The sequence below is a fragment of the Erpetoichthys calabaricus genome, chromosome 6 (genome assembly GCF_900747795.2).
Source record: "Erpetoichthys calabaricus chromosome 6, fErpCal1.3, whole genome shotgun sequence".
Lineage (NCBI taxonomy): Eukaryota > Metazoa > Chordata > Cladistia > Polypteriformes > Polypteridae > Erpetoichthys > Erpetoichthys calabaricus.
This window is the reverse complement of record NC_041399.2, coordinates 2,056,890-2,078,828: the sequence shown is the minus strand read 5'-3', so window position 1 is coordinate 2,078,828 and position 21,939 is coordinate 2,056,890. Positions and strand designations below refer to the sequence as shown.

Below are 21,939 nucleotides of genomic sequence, written 5' to 3'. Positions count from 1 at the left end.
GAGCCTTGGTAGTTTGGGACCCCCAAATGTATTTTTTTTTTATGTATCAAATGCTGCAGGGTGATGTTAATTATGTACAAACAGACAGGGCTGCCGCTTTGGCTACCTGAGTCACAATCGCTTATTGCGCTCAGAAGGACATTTTCATGGACACGATTATAAAGCGATAGCCGATTTATTTTGATTATGAGGAGGGCCATTAAGCGCCAGACCTGCATACCACGGACTGTGTCACAGACTGACGGTGGCGGCTGCAGTGACAGCAGATTATATGAGCCGATCAAACCAAAGCAGTCGTCATTCCTGAAGTCGCGATGTACGTTTGAATGTCGTTAACGGTACTCTCAGATATCTATATGTGATATGTAGGAGGAAACGGGCAATGTGTGGGTCAGTGCTGGGGTACAGCGGGACGGGCGCCCCTGAGCTCCTTACTGCTCTGATCGGGCTGTTAGCGTCTGACACAAAGGGGGCCCTCGGCGTCACGTGATGCCGACCTGAACGGTAAATAAAGCGCGCGCGTGCATGCGAAGGAAACGGGAGCGCCCCTCACCGAACCCTCGCGTTGTCTTATTCTGTATAGCGCCCTTCACTGAGATTTCACCACAGTTGTTCATAAATACCCCGATACATCATTACAACAAATAATACATTGCGCATGTCACGACTCTTCATAATCACTTCAACGTTTTTTTAAAGATTTCATTTTTGTAGTTTCTTTAATATAGACAGCGCCACAATTCCACTCTTATTTTTGAACACTAAAACAAAGTAATGTCAATATAATGTCTTTCCTAGCTATGCTACAACCATTTCTTCCGATTAGAGTTATCCATTTTCTTCCTTTCTTTCATTCTTTCACCAAAGGGTGTTGTACTAATGAGGCATTGTGTGAACTTCAGGACAATGCACGTTCTTCTTTTTTTGACATAAGATTTCACGATTTGTATTGTTGAGAAACTTTGTGTTCAGATTTCTAAGCTCCATAGCACTTTTTTTTTACTTCTTTTATATAGTGCCTTTCATAAAGATCGCACCACATTTATTTATGAACAGTCAAAAGTGTCTTTATAACAAATAAGCCGCAGGTTTCCATAATGCGTTTAATGGCTGTGCTAAGTTTATGTTTCCTGCTCAAGGCGAATTTGTTTTTTTTTTTTTAAGATTATCTGTATATGGTGCCTTAGATGCCCGTAATCTTATTCATGAACATAAAACAAAATGTCAATATTTATATAGTTCCTTTCATGGCTAAGGTTGACTGATTTTTTATGATTTGAGATATCCATTTTTCTTTTACGTGGTGCCTATTATAGAAGTTATATTACACCTTTATAACAAAACTATTTATACAGTGCTTTTCATGACAATGCTAAACTGATTTTTTTATGATTACAGATATCAATGCTCCTGTTTACTTTCCCCCGTGACCGTGTTACGATATAGCGGGTTGGACAATGTTTACTTTCTTTCCATATTTTATTGCCTTCCACGATGTACAATATAGAAAGGAAATCAGCATTATCATTTTCTTTCCCTTCGTTTGATTTAGGTAAATTTTATAATAATTGTAGCCAGCAAACTTTTATTAACCAGTGGTGTGTAAATGAGGCAGTTTGTACAAAAATCCGGAATGAAAAACTTTTTTTTGTTTGTTTGCAATTCTAATACGAGTTTTGGTATTCCTGTTTTTTTTTTTTTTTTTGAGAGTTTGACTGTAAATTTTGTAATGATTGTTATTGTGCAAAAAAGAGTGCATTAAAATCAAAAACCTCTTCCTGTCTTTTAATGCCTTCCACAGTGGACGATATAATAAAAGTGTATTTTTAAAAGTTCGCATTCCTATATAGCGCCTTTCACAGAGACAGCGCCACACTAAGGCCCTCATTCATTCATCGACAAAGCCTCAATAGTGAGACGGCAGTGCCTGTCATGGCTGCAGTGCTAAAGTGACTGCATTAGAGATATCGGGTTCTTTAATTCTTTCTTGACAGGCCTACATTTTCAGCTTTTGTTTTTCAAGGCTGACGTTCCAAGGAGGATTCGGCCGCTCGTGCTTGAAGGCCCCCCGCCGCCCCGCTGGGCTCTCCGCAGTCTCGGGGTCTACCGGGGGGCACACTGATTGAAGCCTCCTGTTTCCCCTCCACGACCTTACGCTTTACGGCACTATAAAGTCCCATCAATCACGGCTTTGTGACGTTAATGATAAAAACCCACCTTTGAGCAGGGAACTCGGGGGTCGGCGGAGCTCACTTTGTGTTTGTTGGGAAAGGGAAAAGCAGACGAGCCGGGACAGGACCGGTCGAGCTGAGCAGGAGGAGAGCCGCGCGCGCGTGTGTGTGTGTGTGAGAGTGTGTGTGACACTACGGCTTTGTTTTCTGTATTTGGTGTTTTGTAAAATGTCTACTTGTATTTCAACGGCGTACTTGTCACTTATCGTTCGGCGATGACCGCGTTACAAAAATAAATGAAATAAAACTGAACCGAAGTACACAATGGCCGCTTTTCTGGGCTCAAATCACAGCCAGGACTGTAGAATGTCGAGTTTGTGTCAACGTAAAAAAAAATAAAATAAAATAAACGGGCGGCCTGTGTGTCGGCTTACAGCTAATGGACGAGGTGGGATTAACGCGTGTTAAGCTCTGGCTTGTGTGACCCCGCTTTATTTGTTTGGCAGTTCATGTGCGGACCCCCGCATTCTGCGGCCTGCACGGCAACGACGTGCAGATGAACTCTGGTGGGCTTTACGGCTCGGCAAACCCACGTGCTCCCCCTTCAACAGAACTCGCATGTTTTAGGGGGCTCGTCCAGTTGAATTTGGGGGCTCACGGACGCCATCTCTCTACAATCTCCTTGTCCTCGTCCTTCTGTTTTTGTCCCGCTCACGCCATTAATTCATTGCAGGCTTATTTCTGATTAGGAGGTCGCCGGCCGAGGCCACTGAAAGAAAAGCAAAGCGGCGACATTGGGACCCCGCGCTTGCGCTGCGATCTGAGCGGCGATAACACGAGGAGTCGTCCTGCGTGCTTTTAATGGCCCCCAGTCCGCCAAGATTCATTTAAAGGCATTTCGAGCAAACAATTGGACATCTTTTCACAATTAACCACCAGCCACATAATAAAATGCTTTACAAAGCGCCCCCTGTTTAATATAAATTATCCAGTCTTTAAGGGGGTCTATGGGAGGTGGGATGCTGAACGAGTTTTATTACTGTCAGCGATCTGAGGTTTGGGGTCCTGCAGTTAAAAGGAGGTGGGCAAGAAAAAAAAACTATAGTGAACGGGGCAGCCTGTGTGTGTGTGTGTGTTTGGGGGGGCGAGTAGTCCTGTTCGTATTCACCCTTTATAATGTAATTGGCCTTCTTGGCAGCTGGTTAAAGTGCATGGAGCCCACCGTGTGCGTGACGTGTTCGTGTGTCCCGCGTGTTTATTGATCGAGTCCGCGTGCTGCTCAGTCAGAATATTCGAGTTTAGTGTTTATGTGACTATAAATGAATATAAAAGAGAAAAAGACAAGTAAACATCTGACACGAAGACGCAGCGACATGAACTTTTAGCAATAAATTGCGACTCGGCCACCGTGTGTGTCACCGGCCAGACATTCCTTGTCTTTGTTTTATTTGTGATTTGGAACTTTCGAGGAAAAACAAAAAAATAATCTGCGTGACCGCCTGTCATATCAGCTCATTCCTCGCGTCTCTCGCCATTTCTGGATGGCCGGCAGTTGTTGTGGCGCTCCTCTATTTCCGGATGGCTGCTTGGATTATTGTTTAATTTATTGTTTGTGCTTCCCTCAGAAGTGCAGTGAAGGGCGCTATATATATATATATATAAAAAGCAACTGAGCTCATCGGAAATGTGAAACTTTTGAGGCCCATCGGGCCTTTCGTCCGCTATTGTGACAAGACATGTCCCCCAAGCCACTCCATCTTCAAGGGTGCGACGTGACGTAAACGGGGGGGGCAGCACAGTTCATAGCTAACACAAAACGAGCTGCCTCGAATCTGGGACTTTGGGAATTTTTGTAAAGGTTTAAAAGATGTGGGGTGGGGGGTGTGCACCACAAATATTTCTCGTATTTACCGCAGCCTGCCATTTCACGGTCTGCGAGGACACCATCGCTAATTCAGCGCGTCCTGACTGACTGGATTGAATTGCGTGTTGGCCGCTAGTGGGCGCTATGTTCTCCTGACGAGCCCTCTTTAATGGAGTGACCCTGAGGAGGCCACTTCACCTGAAAGTGGAAACAGCACAAAGAAATGACGCACCCGATGAAGGTCATGCGGCTCTTTAACTTTCTTTCCATTTCAACGGGATAAAAACCATTTTAACATGCTGGGAGCAGATAAAGGCGTCTGACAAATAATAATGAAGCGGTGCAATTTCACCCTTGATGTCCTCTTGGACTTTCCACATCACTTCACGAAAGACCACCAAAGTACACCTCAAAACGATGACGACCCCATGAACTGTGAACACGGAGGAGCAAACACACACACACACACACCTTGTATTGAGAGGTTAAGCAGAATGTCCCCTTTTATTGGCGAACTAGAAAGATTACAATATCACAGGCTTTCAAGGCAACTCAGGTCCCTTCTGTATGCCATCTCGCCAATAAAAGGGATCATTCTGCTTAACGTCACACTACATCCATAATGGCCAACACCCTAGTACAACACACACACTTTTAAAGGTGCATATTTGGGGGTCTCAGTGGCTCTTGTGTGGTGAGGGGTCGTGGATGAGGAGATACACGCACACCACAAAAAGCTGGCACTTGGGCAAAGGCAAATTGAAGTAGCAAACGTTTTATTTTCCAAAAAAGGCATATCTTTAATAAAAAAAGGCAACCTTTCATGTAAAATATCCCTGCCACGTTCGGCTTTGATTCCTTTCTTGTGGAGCCTCACCTTTCCACGAGACGCGAACAAAAAGATCTAACCAGCTAAATGGACAAAAGACACCTGACAAACGGACCAAAGGCTCCGCTATTCACATCGTTTTGACAGACAGACGTCCATTTCCTACAAGTGACTGATTGTCGACTACCCGACATGATGGCTTCACTTGGACTGAGGTGTGTGCAAATGTAAACACGCCGATTGTCACGTTCTGCCTGCCTGGTGACGTCACGGGGTTAAAAAGGCCCAAACCAATCAAGCTGCTGGTGACGTCACCACAAAGTCAAAACTCAATAACAAATCCAAGTCCCCCAGTGATTGACAGGCGGACACAGAGCGACTGGCGACGACGACCTGCTATTCACTCAACACAAGAATTCATTTTGAAAAAGTCCCAAGTGCTTCCGCACATAAATTAAATTGCATTTATATTTCAGAATAAAGACATTTCATTACAGTGCAGCAAATGTGTTCCAAAATAGTTCCATCCATAAAAAAGAGAAACCAAACCAAAAAAACAAAACTACTACTCCTCATAATGAAAGTGTGTAGTCAGTCCAGCAAGTAAATCACTGATGCGATAACCCTAGTGCATAAATTAAATGGCTCATTGCTAATTTGTGTCTGAAGAAATCTTTGAGGTACTCGGTGTTATTCAAATATAATAAAGCATTCCATTTTCCATCTCCAGGAAAACGCGTGTAGAAGTTTCATCTTGGAATGAGAAATCCGTAATATTAAAAAAAAAAAAAAAGTCTTAACCATCCAGGGGGGGCGAGCGCGGGGTCTTCATACCACTTTCAAATGTGCTCCGTATCCTCACAGTTGAGTTGCTACAATCGCTGCATCCCAATCCAACGCACGCACACGCACGCACGCACGCACACGTGTGCGCGCGCACCAGATTCGTATCCATCCCAACAATCGTTCCAAAAAGGCAAAAAAAAAAAAATCAAATGAAGAAAAAAAAAAAAACACAACGTCAAACGTTAAACTTCCTGAATCTGTGGCTGGGCGGCAGAGGCACCGCAGAGCCCCCCAGCTGCCATTTCCAAACTGGGTGGGCCCTGTGAGGCGGCTGCAGATCTTTCACGGAGTTCAGAGAATACGCCGGTCTCAGGTCGCCGTCCACGCCGATTACGAGCGACGGCGGAGATGGGAAATTCGCCATGAAGTTAAAGGGCCGCCTGGGCGCCGGTGCTACACCGCTGGCTACTCGTTTGCGCTTCGATGACGCCGTGCAGACGTCTTCCAGTGTTCCTTCATAAAAGTCGCCTTTGGCCGCGGAGCGGGGACTCCTCTCCGCCTTGGCGGGGACTTTTGCTGGACATGTGTCTAGTGCAGATCGCTTTCCCAAAGCGAGGGTCTTACAGTTTTTCCTAAGCCTAGCACCATCTTCGCAGTCCCCCGTCCTCTGAGCCGGGAGGGTCCAGTAAAGTGCATTCCAGGTCCTGATTGTGAGAAGTGGTTGGGCTTTCAGTGCACGTAGAAACAGTCGGGCCATCCCCACCCGGGATTAAAGTGTCCTTAAAGTCGTCTCCGTCGCTGCGGGCGGCGGGAGGAGGAGGAGGAGAAGAAGAAGAAGAAGAAGGGGGCTTTCGGTCGTCGGCTTTGCACTCGCGGGCACCTTCGGGCCGGTGGTAGTCCAAGTCCAAGTCGCATTCCTCCACTTTGATTTTGACCCGCTGCAGGAGGTTGGCCTGGCCCTGTCCCGCTTCTGGACTCGTCTCTTCGTTTTCTGCCTTTACATTCGGGAATTCGGGTGTGCGCCACAGCGACGCGCTAATGAGCTCCTTCTTCAGATTTCCAGCTAATGGAGCCACCGAGGGCTTGGCGCCGGCTATTGTTTCATTGTGCTGCGCGCAGTGCGAGCCGCCCGCTCGAGGACATTTGCTGGCGGCGCCTGGTGCTCTTTGTTGTGCTTCTGCCGGGCTTGGCTTTGGCTCAGGTGAAGGGGCTGCCGGTCGCCGGAGCGCCGCTGCCCCCGAGTAGCAAATCACCGGCGGGCATCTGGGCGACCATTCGCGCTCCCGCTGCTTGACGGCGCCTTGCAGCCCCCGGCCGGGTGGCGCGGGGGCCCCGTGGTGGGCACCCGGCTGGCCGTGGACGCCACCGGCGAACGCCGCGCGCCTGAAGCGGATGCTGTGCGCCGAGACGCGGCTGGACGCCGAGCTGGAGTCCGACTCGGACGAGCTGTCCGGGTTGGACGTGAACTCCGAGGACTCAGACGGGGACTCGTCATCCTCCGACGAGCTGGACAGACTGGAGCCGAAGTCCGAGTCCGAGCTGGAGTCCGAGTCGCTGCTGTAGCCCTCGTAGAAGCCGTCGTGCTGCAGCTGGAAGGCCGCGCCGGTCACGCTTTTGGGGAGCAGCAGCAGCCTCGGGCCGGCGCCCCCCGGAGCCCACGAGTGCTTTCTGCGCGGCTTGCCGTCCGGCGGGGGCTGAGACGCGATGGAGGCGGCAGCCGCGGTCTGGCCGAACACGCTCCGGAAAAGCGAGTGTGCGGGGTGGAACGCTACATAGTGGCCGGGGAGCAGAGCCGCCGCGGAGCCGTAGTCGTGGAGCTCCTTGCGTGGCGGCGGATAGGCATGGCCGGACAATGCGCTGTAAATGTGAGGTAGAAGAGGGGAGGGGGAGGGGATCAAGCGCCCTTCCTCCGGCTGCCAGGGAGGCCGGGGACTGCCGTGCAGGCTGAGCCAAACTTTGTTTTCTTTCCAAAAACTCCTCAGTGGGCTCGGGGGGAGCTGCTCCTTTGAAGAGACGTTCCGCGGTGGTCGTGCCCCCCTCCTTTTGCTCCGAAGCACCCGCTCCGTCTTGCAAGAAGTATACAGCGCCTCGACGTCCTCCCTGGAAATCAGAGTGCACTTGGCTGCGTGGAAAGCGATCGAATTTATTGCCTTCAGCTTCCTGAGCTCCTCCAGGTCACAGTGATGCTTCTTCACATTTAGGTGGTCCATTCGCTTGTGGACAGTAGTTCTCGGGATGTTTTTCAACAAATCGGTGAAAACTTGGGAGAGGGCGAACATTTGCTTCCCCTTAATGACCAGGTAGCCGAGCCTCACGCCGTCCACCTCCTCGTAGCCCGACTCCAAGTCTTCCATATCGTCTATTGTACTATTCCCCACATCTGGCAACAGCAAAATCCAGCTGCAAATGGGCAACGTCTCATGGCATGTTGTCGTAAAAAACAAAGCCAAACTGCCAATATCCCTGGATCTTCACAAGCGGAAAAGTTTCTTGAAAAATTAATCCGTAAAACCGAGAAGAACATAATAGCAACTGATGCTGCTGCTGCTACTGCTGCTAGGAGCCGAGCACTCTGATGCGTCTGGGTGTCTGCGTGCGCTCCAATACCTGCCACGGGCTCTCATTTGGTTTGCTATTTGCGTAGAGAGAAGGAAATGTGAATGAGGGAGAGAGAGAGAGAGAATAAGGAGGAGAAAAAAAAAAAAAACACACACACACACACACACTACGTCTGCTCCCGCCGCGGCTCGGGCTACAAATAAAATGACAGAGTGAGGCGAGCTCGTCCGGAGACACCTTCATCAATTAATTCCTCTAAAGCCAACGCTGATTGGACACGACTGACAGGTGATGCAATAAAAAATGATATTCCACCCCCTCCCCAAAAATCTCCCACTAATTAGCATACCCTTATACTCCCACCTCGCCTCTTAAACTAAATCATAAAGCCGGCGAGAACAGTTTGATGCCTATTAGAAACCCCCCAATTTAGATTTGTGCGATCGGTGGTCGCGCAAAACCCACGGCCTCGCAGCGACTGGGAGACTGGATAATGCAAAACGAGCCAGCGAGCTAAATAAACTTTTTATTCGTGTTGTGCGGTTTGGCTCTGTGGTGCGTAAATAATAATAATGATAATAATTTAGATAATCGTGCGTTTATCTATATAGGCCCTGTGAGTGACGACACTTTAACAAATGACGTGTGACATTAATCAATATTAGCTTTATCCAAAGCGACTTGCATAACAAAGGGGGCAACGTAATGCGGTAACGTTGGGCTGGGAGCAATTTATTTTGTTATATTTATTTAAATAGGCTTTGTGAGTAACGTCTATTCCATTTACATTTTAAATTTGCATTTTATTCGCTTAGCGGACGCTATTACCCAAAGCGACTTACAAAAGAGAGCAACATCACCGAGCAACGTTAGTCCAGGGACTGTTTAGGAATAATTTATATCGTTAAGTGTATCCTTATAAGTAACTATACTTCAACTAATTATTTATTATATTGACATGTAAAAATTGCATGTATTCATTTAGCTGAAGCTTTTATCCAAAAACGACTCATTAATAAATTGAGTAACGTTAGTCTGCGAATAATTTACAGGCGTTATGAATAATTATACTTAATCATTTATTACATTGATATTTTAATTTATTTGCGTACCTCACCGACCCTTTTATATCTAAATCGACTCACAAAAAGGTTGAGCACTAACGTCAGTCTGGGGTCTGTTTAGGAACAAGCGTTATATTTTGTAATTATTATTAAAAAGTATCACTTATGTGTGTAACCTATATTATATTACTGACATATATGTAAGAGATATGGCAGAACTAATGTGACGTAGTATCGCTCCTACCACCGACTGTATTTATCTGCGAGCTTTTGAGCCAAAACTGTTGCCCAAGGTCACATTTGTGAATCGTGTTGCGGCCATCGCCGTGAATAAAGTGCGGCGACTTGTGCAGTTTAATCGGCGCTCACACAAGCGAGTTCTCCTTCAGGAAAAGACGAGGCGCTTTGTTTGCATGTCTATCCGTGTAAAACTTGCAGTTTTCAATATCATTTACGCATATTTTTGTTCCTGAGCTCTTACACAAATCATAAAAGAGAAAACCAACACGAATGCTCATCACCGGAGACTGCCATACGTAATGCATCGAACCGAAGAGAAACCGCTATGGCCTCCCGTCACACGGCGCCTCACCAGCCGCTGCCGCTTCGTCGACTACATGCAAATACAATGGGGGGCGGAAAAAAAAAAGCTGCAGCCGCGATTGTGGAATCACAGCAGAGTGACAAACGGCGGTCGCTACAAGTTGGAGCCCAGAAAAGTCAGCGGCATTTCGAGGGTCCCACCGTCTCTCCTCGGTCACCGCTGAAGCCAGACAGCCATTCTTCGAGCCCGATGAAAAATAAAAAAAACAAGCACGGACTTAGAATATCAAACATGTACAAAGAAATAAATCAACACAATAAAAGTTAATAATAATAATAACAGATGATGTGAAGACTCCTCGCGCCGCCTTCCGCTGCACTGAAGATTTCGCCGATCTTCACGGACGTTCCTTTCATTATTAGTCGGTCTGTCTGTCTGTCTGTCGTTGTTAAGTTTGATTATTCACTCGTGTGTAAAAACGGCCTGTTTCGGGCTGAAGCGTCCACAGCAAACGTATAGCCCGTGTGTACGGCACACACACACACACACTGGGGACTCGCAGCGGGGTACATCATAAGCAACAAAATACTTTTATTTATTCCAGACAACGTCATTCGCTTTGCATTTTCAGTTTTTAATGTCATTGATCTGCAGTAAAGTGTTCACTGGTAAGCAATGGATCAACTCGCAGTGATTGCCTATTGTATTATTATTTTTGAATGCCGTCCATCGACATATAGAAAGTGTACAACACGGCCAGTACTCAGTAAATAGAAACGTGAAATGCTGTGCATGTTGAATTCGTTCCACGTAACACTTCAGTCAGTTTTATTTGTTGTAAAAATGGGTCCACCCGGGTGTCAGTTTGAGAAATAAAATGGCAAACAATTGCCAAGTGTAAAGGGGCGAAGTTGGATTAGGCATTCAACAATTAAAAGCCAGGGGTCTGCTTATGTGGAACTGAACACACTCCGCGGACATGTTTAAAATGACCAGCGAGCACAGCCATGGCGGACAGGGAGCACCGGCAGTCGCTTCTGTTTCAGGACCGGTGCTTTTTTCTTTTTAGCTCATTTCCTAACGACGCACACCGAGCGGACCTGCCGGTCCTTTGAAAGAGAAAAGCACGTCGAGTCTGAGAGAATAAAAAAAAGGGGACAGCAGGGCCTCTCATGGCGAATGTATGGAGAGAGACAGGGGGGCAACTGATGGACATCGTGAAGGGGCGACGCTGTCATAATTATAAGCTCGCAGGCATTTTAGGAAGCATTCTGTTAATTAGCAGTTCATACCGAACCGTCCAGAAGCCGTCCCAAAAATGGTGGAACGCGTTACACTCTCGTGTTTGACTGCATGGCGAACAAGTCGCGTTTTACCGTCTCGATTCACCGTCAGAAGCCTCGGAAAAGATCAACCCACGACTTACTGAAATGGTGGCGATTTAAAATGGCTAACTGAGATCATTACAGACCGAAATGCTTGAAATGAAATGCACGTCATAATGCCAAGCAGCTTTGGAAATGTAAAGCGCGGCTGCTAATTTAAAAAAAAAAATCAAAATCAGATATTTTATTAAATTGTAAGGCGCTTACGCCTCCGCTGGCTTTTTGGTTTTTCTATTTAGTTACCAGAAGCTGTTCATCTGGACGTTTACGAGATTGAATACTTTACTGCTGGCCAGGCTTCATGATTGGCCTTTTTCTTTTTTACCCTTCCGACTGATAAACTGAGCTTGTAAATTGTCACTTTTGTCACCTGCACGTAGATGATGAAAATGGCCGTCGTGTCAAATTGAGCTTGAAGAGAACTCCTCGGCTGTTTCTTGTGGTTGTAATGGACTTGACACCGATTCTGAAAGGACATATCTGAATATCTGGATTTGCACTGGAAATGCACTTTAGGACTCCCGTTGAACCCATTAAAATATGGACAAAGTCACAAGCACAGAATCTTTGGCCATGCAGGACGCCGTGTGTGATGTGAATGGACGGGGTGGTGATCGCGCTGGGCTGACGGGCCGCTCGGACTCCACGCAATAACTTCATATACGCGACTCCTAACATCTCTCCAGCTGTACGTTTATTATCTGTACCAAGAAATACTGTGAAGATAAAGTCATTACCGCCCGGGCTCGATTGACCAAACTATACCTAGCGCCACATTGCCCTTAATAATAATAAATAAATAAATAACAGCCTCCTCTCTATCGGCATCTATATATGGACACATCTATGTAGATATATAAATACATCCCCGTCCAGATTTAATTTATCAAACTATACTTAACATTAGATTTTCTGATATATACCTCTATCTCTATATATTTATACACATCTGTCTATCACACACACACATATGTATGTACAAATAATCCCAGTCCAAACTCAATTTATTAAATAACACCTGACGTTGGATTTTCTAATAGTATTTCGCTATCTAAATATGTATATATAAACATATCTATACATATTCATGTATACATCTATATATAGTCTGCATATAATTATATTACAATCCAGACTCAATTTATCAAATTTCTTAACGTTAGTATTTCTAACATCTATCTATATACATACTGTATATTTCTACATATCTGTTCTCTTACATATATACAGTATATATACACACACAGCTGCACCCATTCTGACTCCATCGATCAAAATATACCTATCGTTAAATGTTCTAATAATGTCTATATCTATGTATTAATTTATATACATATTTATGTATGCATCTATAAATACTACATAATAAATTGCCGTCCAGACTCGATTTTGGTCAAACTCCACCTAAAGTTAAATGTTGTTCTACCGCTACTGGTAGTCACAGTAATCTTTAAGTCGATCGGCCTCGCGCTTCATGGCCGCGCTCCCCGTTGCTGCTGCTGCGTGCCGCCCGCTGCCCGGTGACCTTCCTACCCTTTGCGTGCCCTTTGACCTGCGCCGAACTCAAACAGCCCTTTTGAATTTACGAGGAGGCTTTGAGCATATAACGCTTTCGGGGGGCTTTGTTCAGCCAGGGGCTTTAGAGGGGGCGCGGATGCGGTGAGCTTTTTTTTTTCAATTGATGGTAAAAGTGTGAAGGCCACGGTGTGCTGGCGGTACCGACTTCTCCCGTGATCCGGACAAATGTTTTTTGCCGCTAGGAAATGTAAGCCAAAAAGAGAGAGAGAGAGGAGAGGGTCGCTGAAGTCCATGTGACGGACGCTGAGCTGGGGGGGGGGGGTTGCATTCACGATTTTATTTGACCTGCTAAAACCCGGATTACGAGGCACGTGATTGGTTTTATGTCCCGGTGATCTCCTCGTTTCTTAAATTGCTGATAGGACCTCGTGGAACGAGCTGAGCCGGGTGTGCCGTGCAGTTTAAGACACTTCAGATTTTTCAATGAAACTGTCAGGAATACCCTTTAAAATAAAAAAATGATTATTTTCTGTTTCTTTTTAAACTAAATCTTTCTAATCGTATTACCTACTGATTGCTCAGAGATCTCCTGCCCCATTTAAATGCCTCACAGAGCTCCACGCGGTTTTCATGGCTTTCATTAGGCTTTATATTTAATATGTGGAACATTTAAAAGATCTGTCTGAGTAATTTATTTTAATAACAGATTTGGGGACGGCACGCACCCGTTTGTTTTTCTCCCGAAAACACTGCCGCAAAACAAGCCAAAAAAAGAAAAGAAAAAGCCGAGGCACCCCGGGCGACCTGCAGCTTCCTTTCTGCTGAATGCCGCGCGCAGGCCCCTCCAAAGTTCCGACCTCCGGCGCACTCATTTAAACTGGCGAGATCAGGATGGGCTTGGAGGGTCCTAACGTGCGCGATTCACAAGGTGGGGGTCTGCACACTTGTCACAACGTGCTTGGATTACTCAAATCCCGGAAAAAAAACAACAACTAGCGCACATTGAATAAAACACGAAAAAGGGAAAGAAAGCGAGCAAACGAATTCATCCGACGGCCCCGCCGCTGTGGGATTCGGGCGATGCTTTTGTAGACGCTTGCCGAAGGATCGTCGGCTCCAAGTTTGGCGCTGGAGGCTTTGCGATAAGAAAAGGAGTTACGGTAAGAGGGCCACGTGGGCGTCTGCGCTCGCGGCGGGGACAAAGGAGGCCACTGCTGGCCGTGCGTGTCGCCGTCCCTTCTCGTCTCATCTTGCCCTTCACGCTGCGCTTCCCCACGTGTTTTTTTTGGGGTCCTGCGAAGTTAAACGGCCGCCCTCTTTGTTTGGCTCTGCGCCGTCGCGAGACATCTTCGTTAGTTCGTTGGACAGAAATTAAAAAAAAATAATAAATCGGTTCACTGTGGGAGACGGCGAGGACTCGCGCTGTGCTGGCCTCCCCATCAAGTTGTTGTTATGATTGTTTTTTTGTATTTGTTCGTCTGCTGGACACCCCCGGTCCACGTTGCCACATAGTGCCCCCCCCCCCCCTTCCATTCCCATTCCCTGAGGTGTCCGTGGACAGGTCATGAGAGGCTCGGCGACCTTTGACTCCAGTGCAGCGCCATTCACGTTACCCAGAATTCACCTCCCGGAATTGGATGTGCCGAAGGCCGTCTCAGTTAAGGGGTCTCAATGTGGGCTTCAAAAAGCCCGGCTCTTGCTTGTTACAAGAACCACAACTGGCAAGTTTAGCAGTTTCACAGCAGGAAATGGGGGGCACTATCATGTGACCTGGATGAGAGGCAAAAAAATGCCACACAGTCCTAGCACACGTGTCAGCTAAGCTTGCCCAGGCACAGCATTTTGTTTAAATTGTATATAGCACCTTGAAACCTGTGGTACAGCCATGCTCTGAAACACACAAATAACTCACAGAAAAGCCAGCGAGGTCTCTGCACCTCCCGGGGTCAAACACGCACAAGGATCCTGTACCCTTAGCCATATGTGAGCTGGGCGTCAGCCTGTAAATGGCAAATGCAGCACATGCCCAGGCCTGCTGAACGAGAAAACAAGGACAGCACCCAGGCTGAGTCCTGCCATGTCCTGTTGGGGCCTGCACTCATTACCCGGTCACTCCGAGCGAGTCGAGCAGGTGATGCACACCACCCTTGTACCTGCGCCTGTGGCTCTGCTCCCTTTAGACTATCCATCCATCCATTATCCAACCTAACTACAGATTCACGGGGGTCTGCTGGAGCCAATCCCAGCCAACACAGGGCGCAAGGCAGGAAACAAACCCCGGGCAGGGCGCCAGCCCACCACAGTCCCTTTAGACTACTGGTACCTTAATAGCTCTTTACTGGGTTGTGTGGTTCTTCATTGAATGCTAGCATGACAAAGAACCATTTCATCCCGGGACGAGATCTTTGCATGTGAAGTTTGCTCTCTGGGCTTTAAAAAGGCTCCTGGCATGTGGACAGAACAGAAATTTTATTAATGACTCGTAGGCAACCTGAAAGGGTACAGCATCTGAATTATGAAGCAGGAGTCCTAAAATCAAAAACGCACTGGCATTTCCGAAATGTATCATCTATTCACAGTTATTTTTGGGGTCTGTTATGGATCTTAATATGTAAAGGTTCTTCCCAGAACCTTCATTAAATGGTCTTTTAGGAAACCAGAAATTGTTCCCCTAATGAAGAACCACCCTGGCACTCTTTAAGAGTGAAGACACTTAGGGTGTCCAGGCTTTTGGTGGTCCAGGTGGATCACCACAGAAACGCACACATCTTAAATGGGAAAACGTGTCAAACTGAAACAAGCAAATGGAGTGGAGTTTGCACCCTCAGACACAAACACGCCGCAGAGTGGCAATCCATGAGAATGTGGTGGGGCTCAGGTGGAACGAGTCCAGCTGGCACCATCAAGAGGCCCGATTAATCAGCACAGCCGACGGAGAGTCCCCTTTAGCTGAGACGGGAAGCACAGGTGACAACCCAAGTCCATGTATCAGAAGCTCAGTGGCGTGGCCTGTGTTAGAACGAGGAGGACCTGGCTACGTTTGACACTGAAGATCCTCTATGGTGGCGTGTAGTGCATGATCGTAACAACTTTGTCATCTTGTAAAGGCCTTGCCTGGGTCTTGCAGCTTGGTGTGAGTCCTCTCCGCACCACAAGGACTCCTATGGGGGCCAAAACACACTTTGCTGGAACTTCGACTACACACCGTGAAAAAAGAAAAACCCTTTAGATGGCCCAGAATGCTGCAGCCCCTGCGTTTTCATGCATTTTATAGAGCTGGCCCACCGGCAGCTTAAGGAACTCCCGGACCCTCAGCGGGTCAGAGGCGAGACATCAGCCAGCCGTCTTTTTGGTTCAGACCCTAACTTTTAAGCCATTGTGCCAAACAGCCGGCACGCTTTTTGAGAATTAATAAAAGACTTCAGATTCAAGAATAATTTATTATATAAAGAAATTAATGAGAGACCTTCTGGAGGAAGACAAAAACATGTCTCCAACACCTAGTGTGGACCAGGACGTACAGCCAGCGTTAAATGAGCTCTAATAGTGAATGTCAGCTTTGCTGCGTACAGTTAAAAGCCGGACATCCATAAAATGGAGAGCAGGAGTGCAACATGTCCATTCTAGAGACCCCCATGAGTTTCAGAAAATGCACACAGATACACCATCGCACCCGGTCTTATATTTTGGAATCGAGTGCAGTTCAACAAAGAATGGGCAGAGGTGTCGGACCACAGCAGGGCCTTCTACCCGGCATTGTGGGTGGTCTTCTGGGTTGACTTTCTCCACCGCCTGGAGTTTTGGTTTTCCTTTCCTCCCTGGCCATTTGACCACAGTGGATATTTCCTCGGAGCAGTCGTCGCCTTTTACCACAATAACCGTCAAGAGACGTTTTTCCTTGTGTTGTAATTTGTGGAGCATTTTAAATGGCACTTCTGTGTGAAAATGTGCTGTGGCGATAAATGTAGTTGTTGTTTAAAATGAGGTGGGGCAGCAGACCACCTTCTAGTGAATTTAGAATAAAGTCAATGAGAAGCTCCTTCGATTGTTATGAGTCCTGATTAAGACAGAATAGCAACAGTTAGGGCCAAAATGAAAGGCGTTTTAAAAGTAAAGGAAAAGGGGCCTACAGGTTTGCTTATATTGAATTACTGAAGCACAACCTTGACTGATGAAGGTGCAAGATATTCCACTTTTTCTTTCTTTTCCTTTTTTAAATCCTTGTTTTCATCCCTTCCTTAAAGTATTCTGCTGCTCCCACTCTTTAATTTCACTTCCACCATGAGAGAAAAAAGCAAAGTATGAAGGGAGATGTTACCCATGGGCCCTGCTGGCATCCCTTTTTATAGCCCCTTTCACTTGAACTGCCCACTCGCGTGCCACTTGAAATGTGAGGCCCACTTTTGACTCGACACACACACACACGAGTCAGTAGGTAGTAGAGCAGGCACTGCCGTGATTGTTGGCCTTTTTCCTCATTAATATGATTTTCTAAGAAATGTAAGAGAAGTCCCGGGACCTCCAGCTCTTTGTTTATCAGACAAGCGCCCTCAGATACACTAACACTGTTTTTCTGAATAATAAAAATTTGAAGAAAAGGAAATAGATGAAACACTGACACATAACCAAGTTTTAAATATAAAAATGTAAATTTGAGTAGTCCTATAAGAAAACAAAAGAAAAGAATCATTTGAGTGCTCCGAGGCTGAACTCGGTGAAGAACGCATGAGAACATTAAAACAGAAGAAATGTGACAAATGAGAGGAGGCCATTCAGTCCATCCTGCTCATTTGTTTAGTTAATAGCTAAGCTGTCCTCGATTTTTCCATCCAGTTAAAAATCTGCAAAAGTAAACCGAATGGAATCCTTTTTTATTAAAATGATGAAAACCAAGCACTGCCAGCAAAAACTGACTTGTAACAAAGTTTTGCTTTTAAATATAAAAATATAAATTCACCTTGTATGGAAAGAAAACAAAAGAAAGGAGCTAAGAAAAAACGCAAATAAAGCACAAAGAACACAAAAAGCAAAGCAGGTTTTTGTTGTGTGGCAGTGCAGAACATTAACGTTAAAAGGCGACTCCTCACACGGACTCTACGGCCTTTAATCGCCATGTTATACAACCCCCTGGTTTTGTTTGGTTCAGTTTTGATGTGCAGGGCCCAGATGGACCATTGCAACCTGATGTCACCCGATCTATTCATCTGAATTCCCATTTTGTTGTAATGAAAGTTTCCCATTATCTCCCTTTGCCGACCGTCGATGTTCGTCTTCGTTTGCTGTACCTGACTGGAAGAGCTCGATTGGATCACAAGGCAGGAATGCACGTTGACTTGGGAGGCGCCTTCATTATCTCTCCAAATTCTCGCATAAAATCCACAACTGTAGTTTGCCACTTTCTGTACCGATGCGCTAGGTAACATTGCAGAAAGAGATCAAATAAATAAATAAATAAAATAAGGAAGAGACACGGAAGTCCTGGCCGCCCTGCTGTAACCCAACGCTAAACTTGTCAGATTTAAATTACACAGACATGAAATCCACGACGGTCCCCATTAAAATATTTACAGATTTCCAATTCTCATAATTATGAAATATTCACGTGGTATTGACTTGCGCGTTTGTTGTTTTTTAATTATTTTTATTTGAATGCACTGTAAACAAAACGTATAAAAATGAAAATCGGGGCATTCCTGTCGGTGAAAAGCGGCTGCATAACGAAGTGGACCCGAGCTCTGACGGAGAGCCGGGTGGGTTTTTCTTGTTGTGACTCTGCCATTGTCGTGCCGTATATGTGGCCGGTTGTATACGCACTTGAACCCTTTGACACACTGGGCCGCCACCTTTACAAGTTCCTTTAATTCCGGGCGATTGTGAAACGGCTGCTCAAAAGCGGGCGCCCAGGCCTTTACGATATTTTATTATATCTATGTATATATAAATAAATATGTCTATATCTGATATACAATATATATTTATAAATATATATATACACACGTATACAGTATATCTTTCTCTCTGTGTGTGTGTGTGTATATATATATATATATATATATATATATATATATATATATATATATAAATCTGCAAACGTAAACCAAATGCAATCATTTTTAAAAAAAACATGAAAACTGAGTAGTGTCAGCAAAAATTGACTTGTAACAGTTTTGCTTTTAAATATAAATTCACATATATATAATTTACATAAAATATATAAATAGAAGTTTTTGGTGTTTCCTGCGTGATATTTCACTGGGGACGCGGATACCTGCTACAGCTTTTGTGAGACTTTTAATTGTACTTATTATTATTCATATTAAATCCAATCAATGCGTTGCACTTTCCGAGCATGCAGGAGCTAACTCCGAAATAAAAGGCAGAAGTCCGTCGCCCAAAGCCTTTCCTCCTCTGCCCGAATGTATGCAGGGGACTCTCACTTTTTTCGCCATTTTCCCTTTTTCCACGAACGCCGTATCCCTCGTTTCCTTTTGACACATTCGAGAAAATGCAAAGCCCCCGAGGACTCTGTGGAAGGTGTCCTCCCGGCCTGATTTATATTTCATGATCGCTAAAGGAGATTTCTGAACTCGCACGCACTTTGTGTAGCCCGCGCTTGTGTTTTTATTCTCCTTCCCACTTCCCTTCTTTCTTTAACATTTCATGTCTCCTGCACGTAGCTCGACGATTAGTGCAAAATAAACCCAGAGCAGGAAAACCAGTTTGGAAAGACGAGATAAAGTCATCGTCAAAAGCCCGGTAACATTCCAGGTGCACTGATTATTTCTAAAATGAGGACTGCTTTAAATTTAGCAAAACCAGAAGCGGGCTGAGACGGGGCTTGCAAAAAAGAAAACCTCAAGGTCGACCTTATCAAACAACCGGTTTGTTTTTTTGTGCATGCCCGTAACTATGATCCAGTTCGAATTTGGTTTAACGGTATTATTTTGCGTTTTTCGAATGACTATGAAATACCCAAATATCCACGCGTGATTTCGTGTTGGGGTCGGCCAGTGAGTTGTTGTAGTTGCCGATTTCTTTTCCAGCCTCCGCACATGTCGACATTACCTCAGCGCTGGCCTGCTTTTCCCTTCTGTCCTGTTTTGATGTTTGGTTTTTACAGGTTCTTGTGAAGTATTAGAAACACGTGCAGCTTGTCCTTTACTTTCTGTGGCCCCTTTCTTATGCTCACCCAATTCATTTGCTCTGAAGGACATCAGCACCTCTGTTTCATCAGACCCCCCCCCCCCCTTTTTTTTTTAGCAGTTCTGAATCATTTGCTGCCATTGCTACCTGGTCTGCTGCCTCGCAGAGATGTATGAATTTTATCCCCTGATATACTGCTATTTGTTCTTTTTTTGTTTTAAGTGAGTGTGTACATTTGTAGTGAAATCAGATCCAAACAAGCGACAATTGGAGCACACAATTCTGAGCACCTGGATATGCAGAAATGAACACGAGTCATAGGCTGCTTCTGCTGCTGCTATCCAGAAACGGGACAAAACAGACAGACGTCTCAGACATACCCACCCCTGTTTAAAATTACATTATCCATCTCCAAAAATCCATTTGGTAAAAGACCAGGATTTATAAATGTTGATTTACATTTATTGTTGTAAATGTGTCCAAAGGATGTTCATTTCTTTTTAAAAGTATGAAAACATGTTTTACACAAAAAAAACGCCCGTTTAATTCAGCACACCTTCTTAACTCTGACGAGGCAGCAGCCCACTTTTAAATTCTTTACAAAAGTGATATTTTTAGTGGTAAAATCTTTAAAGAGCTTTATGACAAGAACCATTTGAAAACAAATCATTATGTGCCTAAGCAGACACTGTCAACCCACATAGGGGGACAAAAACAAACAAAAGAGGGCAACGACTATACAAAAAAAAAAAAAAAATCCCGATGGAACAGAGTGCAGGCATGTGCAGGTGGGAATGCCTCCTCATGTCCAGTGGGCCACTGCGGCATTTTAAGCAGTCCCAGAGCTCAATTCTTGGTATTTTATGCCAACTACAGAAGGTGGGCCGCAAATGTCATATTTTAGCTGGTATGCAATGTTGGTCAGTTTGTCTGGTTGTCGCATGTGTATTGGGTTGCAGGAGAGGGTGAAGCAGGAGAAACCCCCCTCACTGTGCAATTTCCCCCTAATAGCAGAAAGTAACTGGTGAAGCTCCCTCTCCAGAGATGATATCCATTTCACTAAGAAGGAGGCACAGAGCTGCCATTTTGAGTACTCACCTCAGGGCTCAAAAACAAAAACCCCGAAAGGAAAAAGCACCTGTCATGGACTTTAATAAAGGGTACACAAACACTGCTAGTGCTTCCCAGTTGCTGCAGGGTAGAGAACACCTCAGACACCAACATGATGGCTGGCATCTTTGGCTCCAGATTTATTTATTTATTTTTTTAATGTTGACTCAATACATTTTACAGTTTACGGTTTAGTAAGTATAAAGTATAAAGCCCGACTCCTTGGAAGATCTGCTCGCTGTGCAGTCAGCTAGGAGCACTCGCTACTTGTGTGCCTCACCATTTCATCTTTCAGCAAGCTGCCTCTTGTGGTGTTTACGACACAGAAACGAGATATTCCACAGGGCATTGCACTCCTCACTACACTGAGAACATGTTATGCTCAATGATAAAATCTGTCTTTTGCTGTAAACCCAAATCAACTTGCTGAATTGCATTTTTTCCTGCTAACACATATGTCACAGCATAGCACCTAGGTTAGTATAGGCATGGAAACCAACTGTCATTGTGCTCCAATTAAGACAGAATCGTATGCTTGAAACACTACCTGGAAGGAGCAGGGTACGCAAGCCCCGATCAGGTGTGGCTTTCCATCTTCCTATAGGTAAACACACTTAATTAGAATGAAATACAGTCTGCTTTTCCTTTTTGGCAATCCTGGGTTACTGAACTAAAAAGATCGCTTAGATGACTCCCATTCTCACTCACTTCTAAAGAACCAGATCTCAGGGTCTTAACAGTTATTGTAATGTGATCATCACTGTCATGATTCAGCATAATAACAGAATTGTCTTTCACAGGGCTAAGAAAGCATTTTAATGCATAAACTTTTTAATTATTCATAGATCAGAATATTTAAAATCAATCCCATATATATTTAACAAGTGACAGATTTTACATGAAGGTGATTTACGTGATTATATATATGACAGCTTATTTTTTCTAAACATGTGAGCATCTACACCA

General features: G+C 45.2%; 2 protein-coding genes across 3 annotated transcripts in view; one reads left to right on the top strand and one right to left on the bottom strand.

The window, feature by feature from the left end:
- Positions 1 to 21,939, top strand: part of mllt10 (MLLT10 histone lysine methyltransferase DOT1L cofactor) — a 193,445-nt gene that overhangs the window by 17,370 nt on the left and 154,136 nt on the right. The window contains exon 1 of one of the 2 annotated variants that reach the window (XM_051929242.1): positions 13,737 to 13,880. The exons of the other annotated variant lie outside the window; for it this stretch is intronic. The gene's annotated coding sequence lies outside the window, so the exon portion shown is untranslated. Of the gene's footprint in view, positions 1 to 13,736; positions 13,881 to 21,939 lie in introns of those variants that run through there. 2 annotated transcript variants of the gene reach the window in all.
- On the bottom strand, positions 4,508 to 8,725 carry skida1 (SKI/DACH domain containing 1). The gene is given in 2 exon segments (XM_028803358.2): positions 4,508 to 6,311; positions 6,313 to 8,725. Coding segments are annotated over 2 exon segments (2,118 nt in total). The 5' UTR covers positions 8,005 to 8,725; the 3' UTR covers positions 4,508 to 5,885.